The sequence below is a fragment of the Microtus pennsylvanicus genome, chromosome 10, assembly GCF_037038515.1.
Source record: "Microtus pennsylvanicus isolate mMicPen1 chromosome 10, mMicPen1.hap1, whole genome shotgun sequence".
Taxonomy (NCBI): Eukaryota; Metazoa; Chordata; class Mammalia; order Rodentia; family Cricetidae; genus Microtus; species Microtus pennsylvanicus.
Window position 1 is genome coordinate 69,457,767 of NC_134588.1, and position 23,805 is coordinate 69,481,571.

The following is a 23,805-nucleotide window of genomic DNA, read 5'->3' on the forward strand; positions in this document are numbered from 1 at the left end:
AAAGCATGTTCTTACTGAATTTATGATTAAAGCTTAGTTAATGTTCCTTCCCTCTATGACTTTAGGATATTTGCTTTAAAAAGCAAGCAAGCAAGCAAGCAAACAAGAACCCCCCACCCCCAACTCAAACCCAAAAATAGAAGTATTGGCAGCTGTGATGGCTCTGTTGGAAGTACTCTGTATTTATATTCTACTACTTATATCTAAGAGTTCTCTTCTCTGTAACTGATTCTTTGTACTCAGTTCTTTTAAATATAATGCTAAGGTTGGCTACAATAGCTTGTCTTGCTGATGTATTGCTGTTAAGCATATGATTTGATCTTCCCTGAATATTTATTCAGATTGGAAGTACTCAGATAATTAAAGCCTGATTAGTTTGTTATATTAATTTCCTTACATTTTCTTAAGTTTTAGTTCATTGAAATGAGTGTTACAACTTTATGATTGTTTAACTCTGGCATATATGACTTTGATGCATGCCAGACCTTAAATTCTTTGATTCTCTCGTCAAGTGGATAAGTTACTTTTCTTAATGGGTATAGGTATAAATAAATGATACGGGTGAATAACAAATATGACTGGATTAAGTTACATGAAAATTAATACTTCAAAATTGTGTTTAGGTTTTTCCATATATGAAAAGTGAAATATGAAACTGAGTGTACAAATAGTTTAAAAATTCTCCTCTATAATGCATTCTAGAAATTAAAATAAAACTTATTGGTATTATGCCAGTATGCCCTTCTCTGTAGTTGTTTCCTATCTTATCCATGTGAAAATTTACCTTTTTTTCCTTTATCTGTTTTTTCTTTTTTTATTGGGGGGGCGGATAACAGCATCTTGTCTAGCTAAGAGTAGCCTTAGAATTGCTATGTAGCTGAGGATGACCTTGATCTTCTCATCCTCCCAACTCTTCCTACCCAGTGCTAGAATTTAAACATGTACCTGCATGCCCAGTGTATGCATTACTGGGACTTGAATCCAGACCCTTTTATATACTAGGCAGCACTTGCCGAGTGAACTGGTCCTTATGGTTGCTATTTTACGGTGAAAGTAATCCTAGAGGAAAATAAACATTTTTACTTAGACAAACTAAAAGAAAACTTAGCATTTTTTTAAAAGAATGTAAATTTTGTCATTTGTAATGAAAGAAATGGGAAATTTTATATCAATAATCCTTTGTACAGGGGACATATGACACAATGCCAGTTTTTCTGGGTTTTTGAATAATATTTAAGTATAATGAGCAACATCTTAAACAAGTAGTCTCATCAGTTTATGTTGTTCTAACAAACACAGAGTATTATCCCAGCCTCCTGGAAAGTATAAGGTAGATACCATTCTTTGAGAACAAAGTATAGATTTTTGTTCTTTAAATGTTCATCTTTTTCTTACATACTTTAAAGATATTTTAAGTGGTAAATCTAGGATTTTGAGTTTCACATTCTCTTGTTGCTCTTGAGTGAGTCCCTCTCTATGCCACCCAGGTAGCATCAAAGCCCTGGACACAAGTGACTGGTCCACAGATCCTAATTATGTGGACTATGAATGTGTGTCACTGTGTCCTGTTAATATTCCTTTCTCCTTTCCTCCTAGCTGAAAGACCTAAGTATACCTTTGATTTCTCGGAAGAAGAAGATGACGATGCTGATGATGATGATGACAATAATGACATAGAAGAACTGAAAGTTAAATCATCTCCCGTAACTAATGATGGGGAAGATGAGTTCGTTCCTTCAGATGGCTTAGATAAAGATGAGTATGCTTTTTCTCCAGGCAAATCAAAAGCTACTCCAGAGTAAGTAATGCAGCAGTGGTTATCCAGTAAGCTCTTGCCATGGGCGCCAAGAAGTAGTCAATTCCAGCTAAAAGTTTCCTTATGAAATAGCAATTTAATACTGCAGCTCTTCCCTAGCTGTTGCTGTAAGTTAATGGAAAGATTGGCAAGCTTTTTTGTGAAGGGCTTTAGAATTAATGTTTTATATGTCCCTATCATATGGCTTTGTAATAGCTGTTCATTGTTGCCCTTGTAGTAAGAAAGTAGCCTCAGACAATGTAAATAAATGACTATAGTTTGTTACAGTAAAATGTTGTTTACAAAAACATCCTCATGGAGCTCCTGTTTTGCAAAATGTTTCTAGATCTTTGGAATTAGGAAACTTGTTTTTCCAGTAGATTTGTCCTTGGTCAGTTTTATTGTTTTGATGAGTGCCAGCATTAACATGGAGAAGTAAGATTTATGGACTAGGATTTTTTTTAAAAGACATTATAAATCAATATAACCAGTCTTGACTAGTTTCTAAGGTAACTGCCCACCTGTGGTCTGCTGCCAGGAATGGTATGACTACCTGCTATGATGGGGAGTCCACCTTTCTCTTTGAACCTTTGCTAATAATGCAGAACTAAATTAGTGTCACTTTGAATAACTTTAAACTGTTGCCTAGTTTCCATTCTTATTTTATGTTAAATCAATATTTTTTAATCTTATATCTGTATTCATATATTTACTTCCATAAATTTGTGAGGAAAGGGGCAGGGTGCAGGTGTTGACCCGTCTTTAATACAGAAAGAACTAGTTTTGTTGGTTATAATCATGCAGTATATATTATGTAGAATATTTTAATTACATATTCTTTGTGATATTTTCTTTCTAATAGAAAATCGTCACATGACAAAAAAAGTCAGGATTTTGGGAATCTCTTTTCATTTCCTTCATATTCTCAGAAGTCAGAAGATGGTATGTTCTTTTAGTCTTTCCATTAGTTAATTATTATATGATTGTTGTACTTGGTAGAGAAAAAAACTAGAAAAATCATTAGGCCAGGATTTAATTGCAGAGTTTTTCATGAGTGAAAGACTTTACTTTTTGCCCAATACAATAAAACTTACTCACTGACTGGTTAGAACCAGCGTTATGGAAGCATATAGGTAGAAATACTAGGCAGGTTTTAGCCTGCTGGACATCGTGTCTATATATAAGATTAATAATGAAAAAAATATAAAAAAAAGTTTAGAAGATTGAAATTTGATGTATATGGTGATGTGAATCTATTTGCAGCTATAAAGGTACTGGATAGGTACAGATTTGTCTTACCAAATTCTTATAGCAGAGAGAATAAAGTTTTCATAGGAGAAAATATAACCAGGATATATCTCTTTAGTATATATGTGTGTTTGTGTGTGTGTGTGTGTATACACATATTGTGTGCAGTATTGTTAAGGTCACTTAATCGATTCACTGTCTTTATTATGTGTGTATGGTGTGTGTGAGGGTGTGCACATGTATGCATGTGGAGGCCCAACATTGGTGGCAGGTGTCATCTTCAGTGTTTTCCACTTTATATACTGAGGCAAGTCTCTTCTTGACTTTGAAATTTGCCATTTCAGCTAGCATTGCTGGTCAGTTTTTGCTGAAGGAGGAATTTCCTTTCTCTGCCTGTTGTGGCCTGGGGTCTCAGGCAGGACACTATGCCCCCTTTGCTTTCCTGTGGATTTTGCTTGCAGAGCAAAGGCATTAATGGTTAAGCCACTTCCCAAGCACCTGTTTTGGATTTTTAAATATATTCCTACAGACACACCTAGACTTGGTACATTTTCTTTAAGTATAGGTAAGCATTCATTGTTGACAGAGCTTATCAAAGCAGTCGTGTAAAAGTATTACGTCCAAGGGACCATTGAAAGATTTCTTGATATGGTTTAAGGAACGGAATAGTTAATTGCTAAATTAAACTAATTTGTAGACAAAAGTAAGCTGAAGCTGGGCATGGTGGCACATGCCTAAATCTTAGCATTTGGGAAGCTGAGGCAGGATTTTGAGTTTGAAGCCAATATGGGCTCCACTGCAAGATCCTATCTCCTCCCTCAAAAATGTAAACCGAAGGTAAGCTTGCCTTTAAAATTAGTCTTCAGCAATTTGTTGATAAAAATATGAGTGCTTATTGCACTTTTAGATGTAGGTATTAGTATTAATTGCTAGAAGGATTAACAGTATTTATATAGACACTGAAATTATCATAGTGAAACCTTTTCTTCTGAAAACAAATCACTAGTATATACTTGTTTAAATATTTAACTGTTGATATTATTAGTCTTCACTGCCATGTGAATTTGTATATTGTATTTTCAAATACATATATATATATACTGTATATTTGTATATTGTTTTACAACAGACTTAACATTTTTGAGCTATAACATTGGTATATTTTTCCATTGTCAGCTGTTTGTATATTGTAGATTATATGATCACAATAGAAACAAGATCAGTTTATTAGCTAAGGAAGTCATCAAAGACTCATTTTACTCAGAGGTCTTTACAGTCTCTTAATAAAACAGCTTTGACATTTTTAGATTCAGCTAAATTTGACAGCAATGAAGAAGATACTGCTTCTGTTTTTACACCATCATTTGGTCTGAAGCAAGCAGATAAAGTTCCAAGTAAAACAGTTGCTGCTAAAAAGGGTACGTATTTTATACCTGCTTGTGTTATTACAGAAGCTATGTAGAGGTGATTGATGTGAAAGGGAATTTAGTATCATTTGAAACTCTTTGAGTGACTACTTCACTATGAAACTTACAATTACAATATTAAGAGAATGCCTTTTCCTTTCTAATAATGTAAAGGGATTGCTAAAATATCTATTAGACCATATTTTTAAAATATAGTCATCGCCCCCCACACACTTTCTTTAACCATATTCTGTGTATTAGGTAAAACATGCTAAGATTGCAGTTTAGCTGGGCAGTGGTGTTGCATTCCTTCCATCTCAGCATTTGGGAGGCAGAGGCAGATCAACTGAAAAAAGGGAAGTGGGAGGGATGATTTGTCATTATAAAATAATCCCATGATATTTGAATTGATACTTTGGGCACTCTCTATGTCCTACCCCTTAGTAAAGAGCTCTTGGCAGTAGATAACCTCATGGGGAGGGGAAGCATTCTTTGAGGGTATTCTGACTAGTAGGATGGGCACTCATTGTACTTAGTGGGTTATAAAAACACGGAATTGGAAGAGGGGCATGGTGAGGTGAATATGAGAGAAGGTGGAGAAGACTCATAGGGTGGATATTATGTTACATTGTATGAACATGTGAAATTCTCAAGAACAGGTAATTATAACAAAAGATAGTTTTCCTATAACGCTCTTCATTAGATTGGGTAGAGAATATATATTTTTATCTTGATTCTATAATCTGTTAGTTCTGCTTCTCGCCACTCCTTACATGATACAATTTTCTGAATTATAGCTTTTTTTCCCACTACCATAGCCTTAGATTGTTCGTGAAATGCTGAGTTGATTTATTAATGTTATATAATATGTAAATCATGTATCTTGGTCTCTTTATTAGTGCTTTGCATTGAAAATAATATCTACTTTAAAAATACACATCTAGTTGAGAGATATGTTCCCTAAAAGAAAAGAAGATATAGTATATGCCATAGAGACATATGTGTAGTATACTCCATAGAGACACGTGTATTCCGAGTGTAGCACAACAGCAGTACTGACAATCTTGAAAGGCCGCATTCTGTCAGAATGCACGAGAACCATGAGAAGACTGCTCAGAGAGGGGTGTCTAGGTGTCTAGCCAGCATTCTAGGTGGCTGCCCGTAATGGGCTCCTCTTACTTTTCAGGACGTGCTGGCCTGCGTCTGTATTTCATTTGATGACTTTGACTTTGCAGTTGTGCTGGACCATTATCTCTCCCACTTCCCCTAGATCCCTTCCACCAGTGATTGAGAAAAGCTGGTGTAGAAGTAGCTCAGTGTCCTTGCCCGTAGATTCCATGTCTAGGGTTGTTGTATTGGCTATCCAGAGTTCCCCCAAAAGATTAATTAACCTCCAAGGGTAGTGACTGGCTTGATAAGTTACCCATGACTAGCTGCTCTTCCTTGTCTCAAGTCTATACTCTTATCATCACCTCCTGGTGATTTACACTTGAACGCATACCCTGGGGTCAGTTCTGCTTCTAGAGAACTCAAATTGAGACAGACTCTATAATTTCATTTCAAAACATCATTTTTATGGCTGGATAGTTGGCTGCGGCAGGGGTGGGGGGAACAGGGTGCAGAGGCCCCCAGTTTAGTTCTCAGCATCCAGATCAGGTGACCCACAACCATTTTTAATTCTAGTTTCTTGGGTCTGTCTGATGCCCTCTTCTGGTCATGTGTGCTTATATATGTAAATTTTTTATTTTTTTAAGATATTTATTTATTATATATACAGTATTATGTCTGCATATATGCCTACTCGCCAGAAGAGGGCACCAGATCTCATTACAGATGGTTGTGAGCCACCATATGGTTGCTGGGAATTGAACTCAGGACCTTTGGAAGAGCAGGCAATGCTCTTAACCACTGAGCCATCTCTCCAGCCCCTACATGTATATTTTTTAAGCAATCAAAACATTTTTAAATCTTTTAAAACATCTTTTTTCTTTTAATTTTCATGTGAGCATTTTCTAAAACACTGTAGGACCTGTATCCTTTCTTGAAATCTGTCACCCTGCTTCCTTCATTAAGCTAATGAGTTGGTTTAACTAAAAAGACCAGACTATCTGCCTAACCTATTTACTTGTTTCTTTCCTAGCTGAACAGTCTTGAGTTAGTTGAACTAGAAAACTGCTTCAAAGGCCTCAGCAAGATTTTCTTTCTCTACCTCCTTCCTAAAATACAACTTACAGACAGAAGCTCAAGGGAAGGATACCATGTCATGTCCCACTCTCCATATAACTATCTATGTTAACCATGAGTTACAGTATTACTATTAATATTATAGTCTGCAGTTCCAATATTTTGCAGCCAAAGGCATCCTATAATATTTCAGTATTTGACCTAACTTGGAAGAGGGTATGAAAGTGCCATTTAACTTCTGCAAGCTTGAGAACACTACCAGAGAAAGCCGTGGTTCCTATTGCCTTGTGATGAATCTGTATTCCTGCTAGTAGCTGCCTTTGGGTTCCTGAGGTAGATTTAGTCATGAGGATACAGAGGGAGTAAAAGCCATAGCCTTTGGCCCCCACTACCATGTATAGCCCTCCTGCTGTTAGCCAGTGAGGGCCATTATGCTGCGTGTCTCAGCTTGAGACTCAATTCTGTTTGTTCATCAAGTCAGCAACACTTTTCAGTTTTTAAAAGGACAGTCTCAGTTCATTTCAGACTATCTGATACCTTTGTTTTCCAGGCTCATTTTTAAGTACAAAGTTAGAAGTGATTATTAGTGTTTATATGGAACTACAGATAAAAAGTAAATAAAAGGCTCGTTTTTAAAACAATATGGCAAAGTGAGGCCTTGCATCTACTGATTTAGGATTTTCATGTTTCTTTCCACATAAAAATGCCAAGTCTGGATTTCAACTGTTGGAGGGAAATGAGTTGCTTTGTATTTGTTCTATTTGAGGACCCCATAAAAATACTTTTCCCTACTATATCATTTTTATAAGCTAGAACTTTTTGTGGATTTATAATTAGTGTGTCAAAGATACTTTTTTGTCGTGAATATATATTTAAAAGATACTGTTTAATTCCTTTTAATGCCCTGTGCTTAAAATGTCTCAATTGAATTACCTAAAAATCAAATTATGCCTAATTGAGTAATACTCGTTTTGTCATTCAAGGGGTATATTTGACTTTATACTGGCACCCAGCAGAGAGAAACCATTTCTTGGCTACTCAGTTTCTTGGCAGTAATTAAAAAAAAAATTCACTGTTACAGAACTCACTTCAGCTTGGTTTGTTGATAAGTATATTACATTAACCAACTGAAAGGATGTTTGCTTAATAGGTAAACCACCTTCAGATACAGCCCCTAAGGCCAAGAGAGCACCTAAACAGAAGAAAGTCATAGAAACTGTAAACTCTGACTCTGATTCTGAATTTGGCATTCCAAAGAAGACTACAACACCAAAAGGTGAGGACCGTCTTTGTATAACCTTTAAACATGTGCTGTAAGGAAAGGATTTAGTTTCTTGAGCTTTATCGAGTTTCGTGACGGGTACCACATATCAAGAAGTTGTCCTGTGCAGCAGAGTAAAGGACATAGAGCAGCTTAGAACATTGCTCCTCAGTTGAAACATTGGCAAGATTAAGTAAATATACTGAAAGTAAGTTTAAAAGGTGCTATAAGGAATTCCCTTGAGTTTCTTCCATCTCTCTCTCTCACTTCCTTTGTTTGGTATATTTGAGGCCACGTCTTATTATATAGGCCAGAGAAATAGAATAGGAGGAAAGTGAAGAAAACTATCATAGAGCCTGTGGAGGTCAATATATGTGGTTTGAAACCTTGATAAGTTTATTGGCTATGACAGGTAACTTAAACACTCTTGTAAGAAGTTTCATTCCTAGGTTCAAGAGTCATATTAGCAAAATGCCAATCTTTTAATTTTTATCAGGGCTTAGTATTGAAACTTATTTCTAGGATTTCTCACTTGTTTTAAATATATTTTTTAAATATTCTTTAGTCATATGTACTCCAGAATTAAAATGGTGCTGTCAAACTATATGTATGTCACTTATAGCAAGAGGGTAGGATTGCAGGCCCCACTGTTGGGTATAGAAATAATTGTAAGACTTGGGCATCTATCTTACATTGTGTTGACCTTTGGGAGAAAAACTCTTTTCGTGTATTTTAAGGTAAAGGCCGAGGGGCAAAGAAAAGGAAAGCATCAGGCTCAGAAAATGAAGGTGATTATAACCCTGGGAGAAAACCATCTAAACCAGCCAGCAAGGTAAGCAGGAGCACTTCAGCATGGCTCCGAATCTGCCTGAATGTCGTCACTCCCTCTTGGAATGCCTGGGGAGCTCCATATTCACCTCTCGTCAATGGGAGAGCACTATGAGTCAACTTACCTCAGAATCTCCTATTTTATCTATGAAACTATTACAGTTGTGTGCTACTTGAATATTAGAATAATCTTATAAACTTGGACTAATTTGGTTTTTAAAAATTGAGTTGACTGTGCCTAATGTTCCTAATTAATCTGACCCTTTAGAACCTTCTCTTTTGAGTGAATAAGTTGCCTTAGGTGCATCCCCCTCACCACTACTTTCTCTTCCTATTAACACTTAAAAATATACATATGGATGTTATAGCTTTATAAATTTTTCTTTCCCATCAATTCCTTTCTCTATCTTTTGCCTATTCTGTGACTTTTTAATATTTTACCAACATTTGTGATAGCGTATGCTATATACTGTGCATAGCCTTGTTCTACTTGCATGAATTCTGAATATGTTCTTAAAAATAGGACAACTTGAGTAATTTCTGATGTAGACATTGTGTATACTTGTTGAGTAAAAATAGTTGCAGAATAGTAATCCTGCATTGATGAGTCTGTAACTTGGTAAACACAAGAGCCCAAAGTAGCTAATTACTTACTATATCTAATTGGGTTTCTTTCATCCATAATTCATTTTAGGCTTAAGTTAGTATGCCAATTCAAATTTTAAAAATATGATTATTGGCAATATGCATAAATGTAAGTATAAGGAATAATAGTTCTTAACAGTAGACTTTCCTTAACTTTGAGGTTTTTAAACTTTTGGGTTTTTTCTGGGGGGGTCTAGAAGCTGAAGAAAACATCTTTTGATCAGGATTCAGATGTAGACATCTTCCCCTCGGACTTCACTTCTGAACCACCTGCTCTGCCACGGACTGGTCGGGCTAGGAAAGAAGTAAAATATTTTGCAGAGTCTGATGAAGAAGAAGATGTTGATTTTGCAATGTTTAGTTAAGTGCCCAAAGAGCACGAACATTTTTCAAAAAGATTTTGTGTTGTCCTTTGTCTTTTCTGTCTCCGAATTTTGTACATCTGGCTTATTTTAATGTGATGATGTAATTGATGGTTTTTTATTATTGTGGTAGGCCTTTTAACATTTTGTTCTTACACATACAGTTTTATGCTCTTTTTTACTCATTGAAATGTCATGTGTTGTCTGATTGACTTGTAGAATTGTTATAGATTCCCGTGCATTAGCACAGATTTTAATTGTCATGATTGCAGACTACAGACCTGCTTTTTGAAATGAAATTTAAACATTAAAAATGGAACTGTGTTCTCAGACTCTTTACTGAAAGGTGTATCCACAGTAAAAGTTCTCACACACACTTAAAATAAATATATTTATTCTTTGCCAGGAGACTCCATGGAAAAAGGTAAACAGTATATGAACATAGAAAGCACTGTTAAACCATCTCAATGTACAAACAGAGCCAGTAAAGGTACATCACAGACTTTTGCTAATATATCAAAAACAAAAAATTCCACTAGTGCTTACATGAGAACTCAGAACCTGACATTTGAGTCTGCCAGCCACCCTCCCACAGCCGTCACTCTGCGTCATAGTGATTGAACAAGGCCAGGGGAGACCACGTGCCCATACCTTCAAGCATCAAGACTGGGGGACATCCCAGGATCAGGCAGTCAGGAAGGACACTGGGCTACTAGAGTCCAAGCAGACTAGCCTGCTGATTATCCTATGATATCTCTCCAATGGCTTTGTGAACAGGTAAACAAACTTACTAACACTGGACAGTGTTTTTGCCTTGGAGGCTATCATGACTGTAAAACTGCATCTTTTTTTCATTCGGTAGTTGTATCATTAAGAATAAACCACTTTGAATTTAAAGTGACATTAACAGTTGAACAAATGACATTGGATTAACTGAACTGGCAGTTACACTGATACAGAATTCTCTTCTGCTAGTGCAGTGAAGTGGTATACTCTGTCTGGGCAACATAAAGGAAGGATGCAGCTTGAGAGATCAAAAAGCAAGGAGAAGCTTCCACATTACTGAAACCAGAGTGTCTTTAGTCCTGTCCTGTACTGTACAAAGGTCCTGGTTCCTTACCGTGAGGCCTTGTCATTCATGAAAGCAAGACGTACGGTAGTCTGCTCCATAACCTCGATGTCTTGGTTATTGAGTATGCAAGACAAAAGAAAGCACCAACATACAGGAGAGAAAGAACAGAGCCATACTCTGTATGTACAAAGTCTTCAGCAACTTAACCAGGGCTAAATCATCTCAACTGGGTCTTTGCCATGCATCTTGACTGTTCAGAGAGGAAAATAGAAGCTCTTAACTAGTTTCTGGTGGCATGAAATGGCTGAATTTCAGAATTGGAAAAGTTTGTATTTCTAGGCAAGTTACACAGTAAGGAATATATATTGATACATATGAAAACTTCTTGGTCCTTTTTGAGTTTAACATATTTCAGTCCAAACACTAAGCAGCAGTAAAAATGTTTTCCTTGCATTTTCACTTGGGAACTGAAGGTCCTGGGGCATGTCTGCAGCAGCTGGAAGTGTCTCACTGCAGCAGCGGTGACTGGCTGACTCCACTGTTGTCCACTGAGCTGGGTGAGACACTGGGACTGTGCTCTGCTGTGTTCCCACTTGAACTTGGGGTCAAGGGTTCATGTCCTTCAGAATTCTCCAGCATTTCCTGAATGAGAGGTGGCATCGATCCAGGAATTTCCATTTTCAAGGTAATTACACGTTCTGCACCTTTTTTTGAGGGATAATAGAAAACTTGTTAGATACGGACACGCCAGGATACAAAGGGACCAACATTCACTCTCAGGTATGTGAAGGAGTGTGAAAGACAGGTATCAAGTGTCTTTGTTGAAAAGAACCCATTTATTAGACGTAACAACATACGGGTGTTTACAGCTAGAATGTCGGCCACCAGAATGTCAGTGTCAGGTGTGCTTTGAGATCCCAAGCACATTGGTTCTCAGGCAGCGTGTGAGTGCCACTCCCTCTGAATACAGAATATGTACTAATATAATAATAAGCACCCCAGAGGCTGGTGGAGCCTTGCCACATTTTCACTTGAAGGAAAAACAGTGGAAATATATAATGAACAAATTTCGTAGTGCTTCAATCAGATTCAGCAAATAGAGTTTACAAAGAGAAGTTCCTGATGAAAGACCAGAAAAATATAGGTGAAGGGATGGGCAGTTTCTACAATAGAAGGACGGACTTGAGCCCCAACCTGTGGTAGTTTTCTGCAACCCAGTCCAGCGCTGGATGTTTCTATGCCATCACAGGTCCCACAGCCCTTACATGCAGTTAGTTAGATGGAAATACATAAGTAACAGGAAAACAGATTCAAAACTAAGTAGCTAGGGTTTTGCTGGACTCTGCTAATATGGGACTTGGGACATTTCTATACACGACTGTGACGCCTCAGGTCACTGGCATACTTATCCGTGGAGAGTGATATTACCAGTCCTATTTAGTTTTTTTAAATATATATTAAATGATATCTACTCAAGCATTAGTCTCTTTGTTTGTCTTAATCCTATGCTGGGATGAACTTAGAATATCTCACCAAAAAAACCCAAGAACTGAGATTTCTTGTCAAGCAAGTTTCACTGTGCATGTAAGCACCTTCTGAAATGTAGTGTTTGTGTCTCGGCTTGCTGAGATCCTCAGGCCTGGAGGCTGGTAATGGGAAGGACGGGACAGGGACTAGCATAGTTGCTGAGTCATCTCTACCTAGAAAAGCCCTGTGCACTCAACTATGAGATGACTCTAGGCATTTCTGTAATTGCCTGAGTTGTCATACAGTGTGAGAGTCATGAGGTGAGAATGCCTTCCGTCAGAATTGCAGGCATTAACTTGCCTATACCAGAGATGTGGCCACAGTGACCCCAAGCCTTACTCATTTTTTCCTAGGGGTTAGGATGCAACAGGAAAACAGGCCAAGTGTGTAGAAGCCTGAGATGCCTGGGAGCTGGAATGGATGTATAGACTCAGAGTATTAAATACACTCTGACCGAACGAGGTGGTGGGGAAGTGGCTTAGAGGGCCGAGAGCTTGCTGTGCACGCTGGTTGACTTGAGTTGGTGGCCCAGAACACACATAGAGAGAAGGGATTCCACATAATTGTCCTTTAACCTCCAAGGGCATGCCTGTGAGCCCCAACAGTAATTATTTAAAAAAACACATATACAGTCGGGAAGAGTTTTGCTTCTAACTAGCCATCCCATTTGGAAATTGAGTGATCTTTTAGTTTCAGTGGGTAGGGGTATCTGCTTTTTGTGTCTATTGTCTCACGCCAGAGACAATGTCAAAATGCCTTCCTAAGGAAACCTGAGGCACTCTTGACTGTGTACACCTAGGCGTGTTCAGACAATGCTTAATTCCTTTGATTTCTTTGAGACATACTTCCCAACTTACACAGTTAAGAGACTCCTAAGATTAAAAAACAAAAGCTGGCAGATCTCTGCCACCACCCCCCCTCCATCCTTGAGGACACACCTTTAGCGCTGATGCTGCGGAGATCTGTGATTTTCATTAAGATCTTTGGGAACATGTGGGGCTTGCTGGGCCGACGTTTCCTAATGTAAATCTTTAGTGCTTCCAGCAGTGGTTCCTGGAGCTTGTCTACCTTTGTGGGTTCCTCAAGGTCCTGGCGGTCTGGATAGCAGGAGAAAGGATTCAGTGTTTAGTGTCCTGAGGCTGAAGGACTGCCGGTCATCCCCTTGCTTGTTTCCCATTCCTCCTGCACAGCGGCTTTATTCAGTGACCCAACACTAACCTGAATGAATGCAATGGCTTTAAGCAGCGAGATGTGAAGATAGTTGTTGCTTAGTAAATTTGATGCCCACTTGCTCAGGTCCAGAGGCATGAATTACTTCTCATGACCAGATGGTGTCAGTATTGAACTGAACAAAAGCACCTTGGGCATGCTGGCTATGAAAGCCAGGTAGATAGATTAGCCAGCCCCTTAATTACAGCCATTACTTTTGAACTAATGTCGGCTTCTAGCTAGCCAGCAGGGGTCACTGCAAAGAAAGGGCCATACTCCAGTCCACCAGGTACACACCGCATGCTGGGGATCCCAGGCAGTGATTTGAATCATTCTAGCTCTATTAAGAAATAACATTTGGGTCCTCACTAAAATGTCCTTAGGCATATAGCAGTATGATACTGCCTTTACAAATGTACCTGTTTCCCACTGCATTTTGGCATTTCTTTCAGAGCAGAAAGAGCTCAAATACCACTACTTAATTTACAGCAGGAGAAAGTCCAACTGTCCCTAGCATGAAGGTTGTATCCACTGCTTTTCTGCATGCATGCTGTCCTGTGACTTGCTCTGTACGGGCTTTCATGAAGATCCCCCAGGAGTCAGTACCTCCACAGATTAAGCAGATGGCACTGAGCAGGCCTGTTTCTGTGTCGTCCATTTCCAAAGGCAGGAGCTGGTTGGCAAAGGTGAACACAAGGTCAGTCAGAGGACCGAAGCCAGCATTGTGCATCTGGGTTCGATTCAGAGTAAGGCCATCAGAGAAGGTCATGGTGTCTTGCTCTGGGGTATACCTGGTGCAAATTCTGAGAATCTAGAAGAAAGAAAAGATGTATGTCCACCTGCTGGATCCCTTTGCCCATTTGTCCCGACCAAACCCACCAGAGCTATGGTAGATGGAGGAACACTCGAGGAGCCTGGGCCCCTCATGGGCACCATGCCCCAACTGTTGACTGTTCGTGTCTTCTTTTGTTAGACATTGGCATATGTCTAAGAACAGAGCTAGTTTATTCAGGGAATAATAAGTGGGACATGCATTTTGAGAAAAAACTTTTTACTGAAATAAATCATCATTTGATTGAAATATCTATTTCCTGAGGACTTATCTCTCAGGTACCAAGCCAGGTACTAGAGAGAAAGAGAGGAACAAAATTCTGTTTTCAACATTTAGTCAACCAAAAGTAAGGAAGGTGATCCTTACCAACCTGATAGCAATCTTCTTGTCTACTCTATGGGATTTAAAATCACCATGGGAACACACACACTTCAGGGCATGTCTACTATGGTATTTCAGAGGGCCTGTGACCTGAGAGTCCAGCAGCACTAGCTGGCTGATCTTGGGCTCCAGGCCTCCAGACCTGTGAGAGCAGAGGGTTTGCAGTTGCCTGGTCTCTGGTTTAGTAGCTGCAGTAAAGACAATGGTTTCTCTGGACCACAGGCAGTAGCCTCGCAAAGTTATGCTGTAAGCTAGGCCAGGTCTGCTGTGCAGCTTAGCCAGGCAATCCTGATGGTCTCCATCACCAGGGGGACTCTATTCTGGGGTGGTTACAAATGTCTCGTGGGCCTCCAGGGCAGGGTGAGGAGGTCTCATGAACAGGGGGAGGGAGGTGCTCTTTGTAATGATTGGGCCTGGACTGGAAAGCCAGGGGACAAGCCATCACTGCAGGCCAGCAAGGAGCCACTCCATGATCACATGGTGTGGTGGGGTTTGGGGACTATCACAATGGAGAGAAGCACAAGGAAAGCCTGTCAAATCCCTGGGACATTCCAACACATGGGAGGAGCTCTCCAGATCCAGGAAGTGAGACTGGGAAGTAGTCTCCTCAGAAACTTCTGGAAGCCTCCAACTGCCTCCTTCTTTTCCTGCCCTCTTCCCCTTGCTCCCACTCAGAAAGGATCCTACCAAGATGTCCAAGCAGGCAGCCTTGAGCAGGGTGATCTGGTCAGCGATGGTCAGGCCAGTGAAGCCCGGCAGACGCTTGGCGAACTCCACAATTTTAATAATGCACTTGGTGGCCAGCTCACTGAATTTGTCCCAGAGGCCCAAGTCCAGTCGGACCCGGTGGTCAGCACTGGAATTCTAAGAGGGAGGGAGAAGAGGGAAGAGATGAGGAGAGTGAATGACGACATGCCACCAGGAGGTAGGAGAGGAGTGGGATGCTTCGCGCGAGTGGCTCACACTTGCTTTCTCTGAGCATCCTCTGATGTTCAGAGACTTTCACACCAGTCACAAGACACCCAGGGAGCAAATGAGGGCAAGCTTCTCTGTGCAGCCACCCACTCCTGGTAAAGGAGAGACAGACCTCTTGCTGTCTCTATCCCAGGAGCTGATTGGCGCCTGTACACATTGATCATCACTGCTTACTACAGCCATGTGGGGGTCGTGTGGGAAAACACACCACCAGGCTTTAGTCTGCCTGAAGTCAAACTTGAGTCAGATGAAGCCTCTGGATCGACTCGTAGGAGGGTAGGAAGATGGTAAACACCACAAGGGCACCATGAGTTCCAGATACCGTGCGAAGCCAGGGAGACACCCAAGACATTGCACAGGAACAGCTATGGAGAGGGAACCAACACTGACTCTTGTCCCAATGCACAGTAATGGCTATATAGTGAGTGGGAGGGGCCATCAGTAGAAGGGGGTGGATAACCATCTGTAGCAGCCATGAGCCTTAACTAAAAGGAGGAAGGCGGATGCACAAGACTAGGTCATCCCATGGCATCACAGAAAAGGCAGTGCTTCACTGACGGAGGATGGGGCGGTGTCTTCTGGGGACTGTGAGTGGCATGTGGTGTCGCAGATGCAGGAGGGATTTTTCCAGTGCTGGCAATGGCCTGCGGCACATCGGCACATGCCTTTTGAGAAGACGAGGCATCATATCCTGTAACTTACACTCCAGAAGCTTAACTCAGATAAGAGGAGACGTTTATCGGTGGAGGTGTGAACCCTCTCTAAATTCCACTTTAAGCAAATAAGGAGAGTCTACTGGCACAAGGCGGCATAGAGTCTGAGCAGTTCAGGTGTCTAAGAGGCCCACCTTATGGTGACACTGTAGTCATACTAGTCATACTGAAGTGACATGTAGTCATTTCTAGTCACACGGAAGCACTGAAGGGCAGGGTGGTGGCAGTCAGCAGGGACACCAGGGAAACCAGAATACTAACTACTGTGGCAGGGGTGTGAGGGACCAGAAGGTGGCCTGCGGTAGTCAGAGGCCCCTTTGCAGGGACACACGGTGGTTGGCAGAGACTGTTGGCTTCATTGTGCCATGCAGCATCCATGTTGCATGGAAATGTCTTGTGGGAAAAACAAGGGCCAAAGGCATCACAGAACAGTTAATGAGGCCACAACTCAGAGGTAGGGCCTGATGAGGTTCCCAGAGCCACAGTCTCAGGGATAGCATACATGAGTCAAATGTCCAGATACCTAAATCTTGCCCTACTCCTACCCAGGCCGCATCCCTCTGACCACCTCCTTCACCTGCCGTGATCTCTCGCACACAATTTCCTCCCTCGTCTCTGGCATCATTTTCCTCATGTCCCCGAGGCTTGAAGCCCAGATCTCTGGTGATGAGAGGGTATCTGGCCCCTGCTCACTCTCTCCCCCAACTCTCTCAGCTCTAGCCTTCCAGGTCTCTTTGCTTTACCTGAAGGTTGGGCATGGACTAGTCTCAAGCCTTTGTACCGGCAGTTTCTCCTCTGAGATAGCTGCCTCTCATTCCTGCATCATGTATCCCCTTGAGCCCTTGACCAACTTAACATTCTTTTTCTGTAAAGATGCTCACCTGCTAGCTTTCTCTCCTTCGTATCCTGTCCTGATTCTAGAGCTCACCTCCAAGTTTGTGGGTCCCTTCCTCATCTACACCCCTTCCTTGGCTCGTTTGCTTAGCTTGCCACTGCCTACAATGCAGGTGACTCAGTGAGCACTTAGGGGAGCCCAGGAAAAGTTGAGTGACAGTCTCATAAGCCTTTGTTTGTCTGAGATGTCCCAGAACAACTGTCATGCTGTGGAAGAGACACCAGGAGGCCATTTCTCCTGAAAGAAATCTAGACATCTTCCAAGACACACTGAACCATGCATGCAAGGAGAGACTAGATTCCCTAGGCCCGGTGTGTGGCTCTCTCGACAAAATTCCCCATCTCTGCAAATGCAATTCTGTATTGCAAACCAGTAGCCTCAGTGCCCTGTTTCGGTCAGATCAGCCCACAGAAGTTAATGAAGCCGGCTTTGCTTCCACCATCAGTGTAATGCAGAGAAAGAGTTTGGAGATGGGAGTCCGGAGAAGGCATCAGAATGGTGGTGGCCATCATGGCTTCCACAGTGTCCCCGCAGAAACAAGCATGCATCTTCCAGATTAATTTTATGTCTTCCTCGAGGATCTATGTGGAACACACTACATACACTCAGGGGTGTGTGTGGGCAAGATCGAGACATGTGGCCATTTGGGTGGTAATTAAATTTAATAGGCAGTTTATGCAGTTCACAGAAAGATGCCATGGAAGAGAGGGGCAGAGGCAAGCGTGGTGGGAAATCACTTCACAATGGAGTATCCATCTGGAAAAAACGGCATTGCTGGATGCAGCTGGTGTGAAGGAAATCTTCATCAGCTTTGGTTGAGCTGCTCCGTCATGTGAGAGGGGGAGGGGGAGGGCGCCTACGGCTCCTTCTATTAAAACAGCGAGCAACCGGGTAACGGCTTGTCAATCCAGCTCACGATTATGCAAACTGAAGGCAAAAAGGCAGTTAATAAAACACAAAATAACCCCGTGTTTTATTATCCTGGCTGCTGGATTCATGGGCGTGAGGCTTGAAACGGCTCCGACATTATCTTCTAGCTGCGGAAGGTGGGGAGCTGGGGCTGGTGATGAAAGCGGCCACAGAGAGGGGTGGGGGAAAGATGCTCAGAAGCAGGTGGGGGATGAAGAGGAAGAAGAGGTGATGGGGGGAGGGGAAGGACACTGGGTCTGAGCCAGGCCTCACTGTGGGTAGGACGTGTTGCCTGCTTGGGAAGTCCCCTGGACTTCCGAGGAAGAACTAAAGTTTCCAAGAATGCTGTGTCCTGTGGCCCCCTAGGGCCTTCTTGGGAAAAGCCCAGCGCTGTCAATCCAGTTAAATGAAATCCTCTGCCAGGACACAGCCCTTCTGTTGTTGAGGACTCCCTGTTGCTCCTCTAGCTGGCACCTCTTTTAGAAAAAAAAAAACACCTCACCAGTAGAGGCAAGATCCACCATGCCTAAAACCCCACGTGTGGCTGACTGGCAGCTTCTGCGCAGGTCAGTGGTTTATTTGAGAATTTTTAAGCTAAGGAGTGAAGAAAAAAATCTCTTCTTTTTTCTCTTTCTTTGTGGAGCTGTGGACGGAACCCAGGGCCATGTGCATGCCAGGCTAGGATTCTCCCGCCAAACCACATCCCCAACCCTGGTTCTCGGAGTCAAGGTCTCACAGTGCAGCCCAGTCTGGCCATCATCCCTGCTCTGTCTCCCAAGGGCGAGCATTTGGGGTGTAGGCTACAAAAAAGTCTCAGAAGAATTGAGTTAAAGTTCTCTGGGAACGTTGAGAGCCTTTCCCAAGAAGCCGAGCTTCTGAGGTGTGGAGCTGTTTGTCTCTCCCAAGGGGCCAGTTGTCCTTCAAGTCCTATTTGTGAGATTGCTCCGTCTTCTGTGTTCGACTGATGGGTTCCATGATGCAGACATCATGCACATACATGCTCTTAAGGTAGCCTGACGAGGAGGCTACAGCCCAGAGAATGGCAGTGGCCTGTATAGGCAAGCAGAGAGGATGGAGCTCACCTAGGCAGGCGGGCTGTGGCAGCCATGCTTTTCTTGGTTCTTCATCTCTTTTCATTCCCTGGTGAGAACTTAAGGTCACTCAACTTCGCATTACGTTTGCAGTTTCCTTCCTGGTCGGATGCTCTCGTGAGACAGCTAAAAGGTCCCAGCACCACCATGCTGAGGATGCCGTTAGTGAGACCAGCATCTTTCTGGTCAATAAACGCAACCCTAGACACTGTGGCCCCCATGTCCTTTGGCACATAACAGCTAGGCACGTTTGCCAGTGGAGGTGGTGCTCATGGGAAGCTAGACGGAGGAAGCCATGATTTCTAAATCAAAAACAGGTAGGGACCAAAGGCAGAAGCTGGGGGGGGGCACAGCCTGGGGCTGTCAGAGGCCACGGCCCTGCTCACACCTGGGGTGTGGACTTCCACTCCTCCAGCATGGCAGGCAAAATGTCGCCTCACCTTACTGAGATAGCTCCCCGAGACCAATATCAGGTAAGAACTGAATACATCCAGCTGGAACATGTCAGGTGGGGCGGGAACATGGCAGATGGGATGGCAACATGGCAGGCGTCATGGGAACATGGCAGGCAGGCAGGTGTGTCTAGTACAGGGAACTGAGCTTTGAGGTAACGAAGGGGGTCAGAACTCTGCTCTCATGACCCCCCAAAGTGTCTTACCCTAACCTGGTACATCTGTCCTAGGAGTCAGCCTCCCTGAGTTCTAGGTTCTTCTTCCCTAGCCAACCACACATGAGATTTCCCTTAAGGAAAAAGAAAATGCAAACCGTGCCTGCAGGTGCCGGGGATTAACCACTCACACTTAACTGCTGCCCTACTTCTTCCCAGAGCCTGTTGGGTGAGTTCTGTCTGCGGCAGAATCATTCCAGACATGATTCTGTCCATGCTGAGCACTAAAGAACCTTGAATCTTCATGGTTCAAGTTAACAAACCTCTTCTGGGACAGCTTCCGACCCACCAGTCCCCATTAAGGAATGAACTGCAGTGAGAAAGCAACTGTGCCGGGAAACTGGGGGTCACCATCGCCATCTTACTTTTCTAGCACCCAAGCAGTTGGCTCTAAATGGTGTCAAGCCATTCGCAGGATCCAGGGCGGGACCCTCCACTCCGCATGAAACTGTGTGAGACTCTTTGAGACCTTTTTTTCCCTGAACCATCTATCTACATGGGACGTCTATACCACGGAAATGACCATAGAGATGAGGAGCCCAGGCTCATGGGACGCTGCGCATGTGACCTGAGCAGCAGAGACAGCTGAGAGCCTGCTGGTGGGTGTCCTGCTCAGGTCTGGGGCAGAGGGCAGTGGGTGTGTGTCCTTCCCTCATCTATTCTCGCTTCTTCTCCCTGGAACCTGCAATGGATCCCTACTGGACTAACGATAACTTGGGAATTAAGAGCCCCTGAGAAAGACCTGTCCAGATGGCCGTCTGCTGTCTGATTCCTCCCTGCCCACTTACGCCACAGGCGCCTGACATGTGTGCTGCCCCAGGAAAGGGGCAGGAAGTTGGGCTCGGAACCGGGAGCATGCAGAGGATGCATGCTGAGGCCCCTGTTGTTTATGGGCATCCCCACCTGCTTCCAGAAAGGATTGCAAGTCCCGTGTGCTGGAAAGAAAGCCAGATCTGTGCAGAGATGGCACGAAGAAAGGAGCAGCGAGAGGTGCCTGGAGCAGCGAGGGACAGCGGCCATGGATACACTATCCTGAAGACTGTCCTGCTGCCCAGCAGGGAGGGGCTGGCCTCTGAGGAACTTCTATTTCTTTCTCCCCCTTTCTACTGAAAAGGTCCTCCACAGAGAGCTTGGGCCTCAATTATGGCTTAAATTTGAAATGTTCTCCATAGGTTCATGTCTGATCACTTGGTCCCAGGCAGATGATGCTGTCTCTGAAGACCGTGGAAAAAAATTCATTGATGAGGTAGAGTGGTAGCAGGGTCAGGGCCACTAGTGGCTAAACTATCAAAGTCTTATCCAGTCACTGTTCCTTGCTGTAACTTTGGCTTCTTGGTCACGTCAACCACATCCTTCTCTGCCATGAGTACCCCCACTCCCTCTCCATCTCACCTGCCGTGAGTGAGTACCCCCCACTTCTCTACCATGTCACATGTTCTGCAAATATGAATCAAAATAAGTATTTCCGCCCCTGAGTTGCTTCTGTTGGACATTTTGACCCTGCAACATGGAACTAACACAGAAGGTTGGCCCCAAAGCTGGGCGCATGGGAAGGGGTCCAAGAAGCTACATGGACAGCCTCCAGTCTTTAAAACTAAGATTTGAATGAGGCACTTGTCTGGAAGGAGAGCCAATATTACAGGAAAGGAAGTGGGAGTGAGTCGGGGATGCCCACTATGAGGTAGCCGGGGCTGGACCTTGCTGAAGAACGCTGGCAGAAAATCTCAGTTCATCCCTACCAAGATGGCAAGGAGGCTGGGGTGTTTCTCTATGGAGGCTGCTTATCTGAGCTTGGGGACTGCCTCTTGAGAGCTGTGCCTTATGTGTGAGTGATCTCACAGGGACAAAGGCCACACGTGGATGTGGGTCCCTAAAGGAGGCCACCGCCACCAGTCTCAACTGGGAGATTTGACCTTGTGTGTCTGGGTAGGGAGGCCTGACCAGGCCATGTTTAGACCCTGCCACATGGAGAAGAGTCCCTGGTCAGTAGAACATGGTCCCTGGAGTGGTTATCCTCGGGGTTGCCTCTTCCTGCTCTGCATCTCCCAGTCCTCTCCAGGGGACCTGCCTCCTCTGATGGCCATACCTTTTCTGGTGTTGGGAGTGTGGTTTGTGGATTCCTACAGGCCTGAGCTCTGTCTGCCTAAGCCACTGCATACGGTACAGTTTGTCCTGTGTCTGCTACTGGACCTCTAAACAGAGGAGAAGTGTTTGATCCTTTAATGGCTCGGTTTGCCCATGTGTACATAGGGCCAAGGGGCCCCACTCACAGGGTCTCAGGAGGAGAAAGGGATGAGGGTCCTTATCACGGTTCCTGCAAATGGTGACTGTTTGGTAAATACCAGCCGCAAAGGTGATGGCTACAAAACAAAGATTGTCAAATGTCCTCCATCGTGGATGTGGAGAGACTTTGAAGGCTCTGTATGTTTCCCCTTTCCTGCTTCTCGCTCTTCTTGGCACAGTCTGCCATCACACCGGGTGCTGTTTCCACCTGTGCCCTTTGCCCCGGCCTGACCAGTGTCTACCTTTCAGGCTAAGGTTCACCTCCACACTTGGCCCGATACAATGATACGGTGCCTGTGATGTGGCTGCTGATAACTGTTTCCAAAGGGGGGAACATCCTGCACGGTGGTGCTCCTCATTAGTCATCCCCTCGTGTGCTGTCACCTGCTGAGCCTGAGGCCATCCCCGTCCAGGGGATGACTATATGCTGGGTGGTATTTCTGTCATGCCCCTGCCACATGCCAGGTCCTCTTCCAGGAGTGTTCTAGAATCATCTCATTTTGTCCTCCCAACCATGACAACACTCTAAGGACAGGTGAGATCTGGCTAGGAGAGAAGTCATTTGGTCACACCGCATAGCTGAGGAGAGCTGAGCGAGACGTGACTCTTGGCTCTGAGATACCTGCCCTTTCCAGTCTTTGAGTCAATCCCATGTGAAAAAGGACAATTTCCTGGTGCCACCCAGCTTTGTCCTGCTCTGGACTAGGACAATGAACTCCCAAACAATGGGGTCTAGGCTTGGCCCAGCAGGCAGGCCAGCATTTATGCTTCTCCTGTGGAAGGCAGAAAAGGCCCCCAAATGTCATTCTGAGCTGTGGCTTTTCAGTGTGGTCTGATAGAGCTGCTCCTGCATCCCAGAAACTCCTGGAAAGCTTCCAGCCATTCCCAGGGAGTTGGAACCCGTGGCTGCTCAGGATCGCCACCTGCCTCTGCTGTCTTTGGGCTTAGTAAGTGCCATCCTCCATCCTTCTCAGCTTCCACACATGCACGATTCTCTGCTTGGCCAGGGAACCCATTGCCTTGTATCACCATAGCCTCTGCTCCCATAGGAGCCTGGGGCACCCAACTGGCATGTCCCAGCACCAAGTTGTTCAGACCCCTCTAGGCCAGCCTGAGACAGCTCTGCCATTTACTGGTAGGCACTAACATCCAAGCCCAGGACACCATGTATCCCTCAAATGTGGTCTCAAATTTCCTCTCCTCACTGTCCCTGTTCCTTCCTGAAATGATCATGGTTTCTTTTTAGCCTAAGGATTTTCATGTTTTTATTTTCCCGGCATGCTTTTACCAAACTAGAGATGGGGAATCCTTAGGCACATTTTCTCGTCAGCAATACGGGCAATAGGAACCATTGAAAGAGGGCAGAACAGTAGTCTAATTGCATCTCTGCATTCATCCCTCAAGCATCTCCTGAGTGCCCAGTGTGTGCCACCAACTGCGAGTGTACTTTATAGAATACAATATAGGCTGACCTGCCTTGGAAAATTCAAAGTCCCACGAGCCTACCTGGAGCATCCTCCAA

General features: G+C 43.5%; 2 protein-coding genes across 4 annotated transcripts in view; one reads left to right on the forward strand and one right to left on the reverse strand.

The window, feature by feature from the left end:
- Positions 1-10,053, forward strand: part of Top2b (DNA topoisomerase II beta) — a 63,480-nt gene extending 53,427 nt beyond the window's left edge. Inside the window, exons 31-36 of the mRNA XM_075988631.1 lie at positions 1,597-1,798; positions 2,658-2,737; positions 4,351-4,461; positions 7,784-7,909; positions 8,632-8,726; positions 9,565-10,053. Of these exons, the coding sequence (XP_075844746.1) occupies positions 1,597-1,798; positions 2,658-2,737; positions 4,351-4,461; positions 7,784-7,909; positions 8,632-8,726; positions 9,565-9,732 (782 nt within the window). The 3' untranslated portion in view covers positions 9,733-10,053. The remainder of the gene's footprint in view (positions 1-1,596; positions 1,799-2,657; positions 2,738-4,350; positions 4,462-7,783; positions 7,910-8,631; positions 8,727-9,564) is intronic.
- Positions 10,054-10,106: 53 nt separating this feature from the next.
- Positions 10,107-23,805, reverse strand: part of Rarb (retinoic acid receptor beta) — a 649,902-nt gene continuing 636,203 nt past the window's right edge. For all 3 annotated transcript variants that reach the window (XM_075988633.1, XM_075988632.1, XM_075988634.1), the window contains 4 exons: positions 15,438-15,614; positions 14,144-14,348; positions 13,267-13,425; positions 10,107-11,505 (listed from right to left, as the gene is read on the reverse strand). In XM_075988633.1, coding sequence (XP_075844748.1) covers positions 11,309-11,505; positions 13,267-13,425; positions 14,144-14,348; positions 15,438-15,614 — 738 coding nt within the window. In that variant the 3' untranslated portion in view covers positions 10,107-11,308. The remainder of the gene's footprint in view (positions 11,506-13,266; positions 13,426-14,143; positions 14,349-15,437; positions 15,615-23,805) is intronic.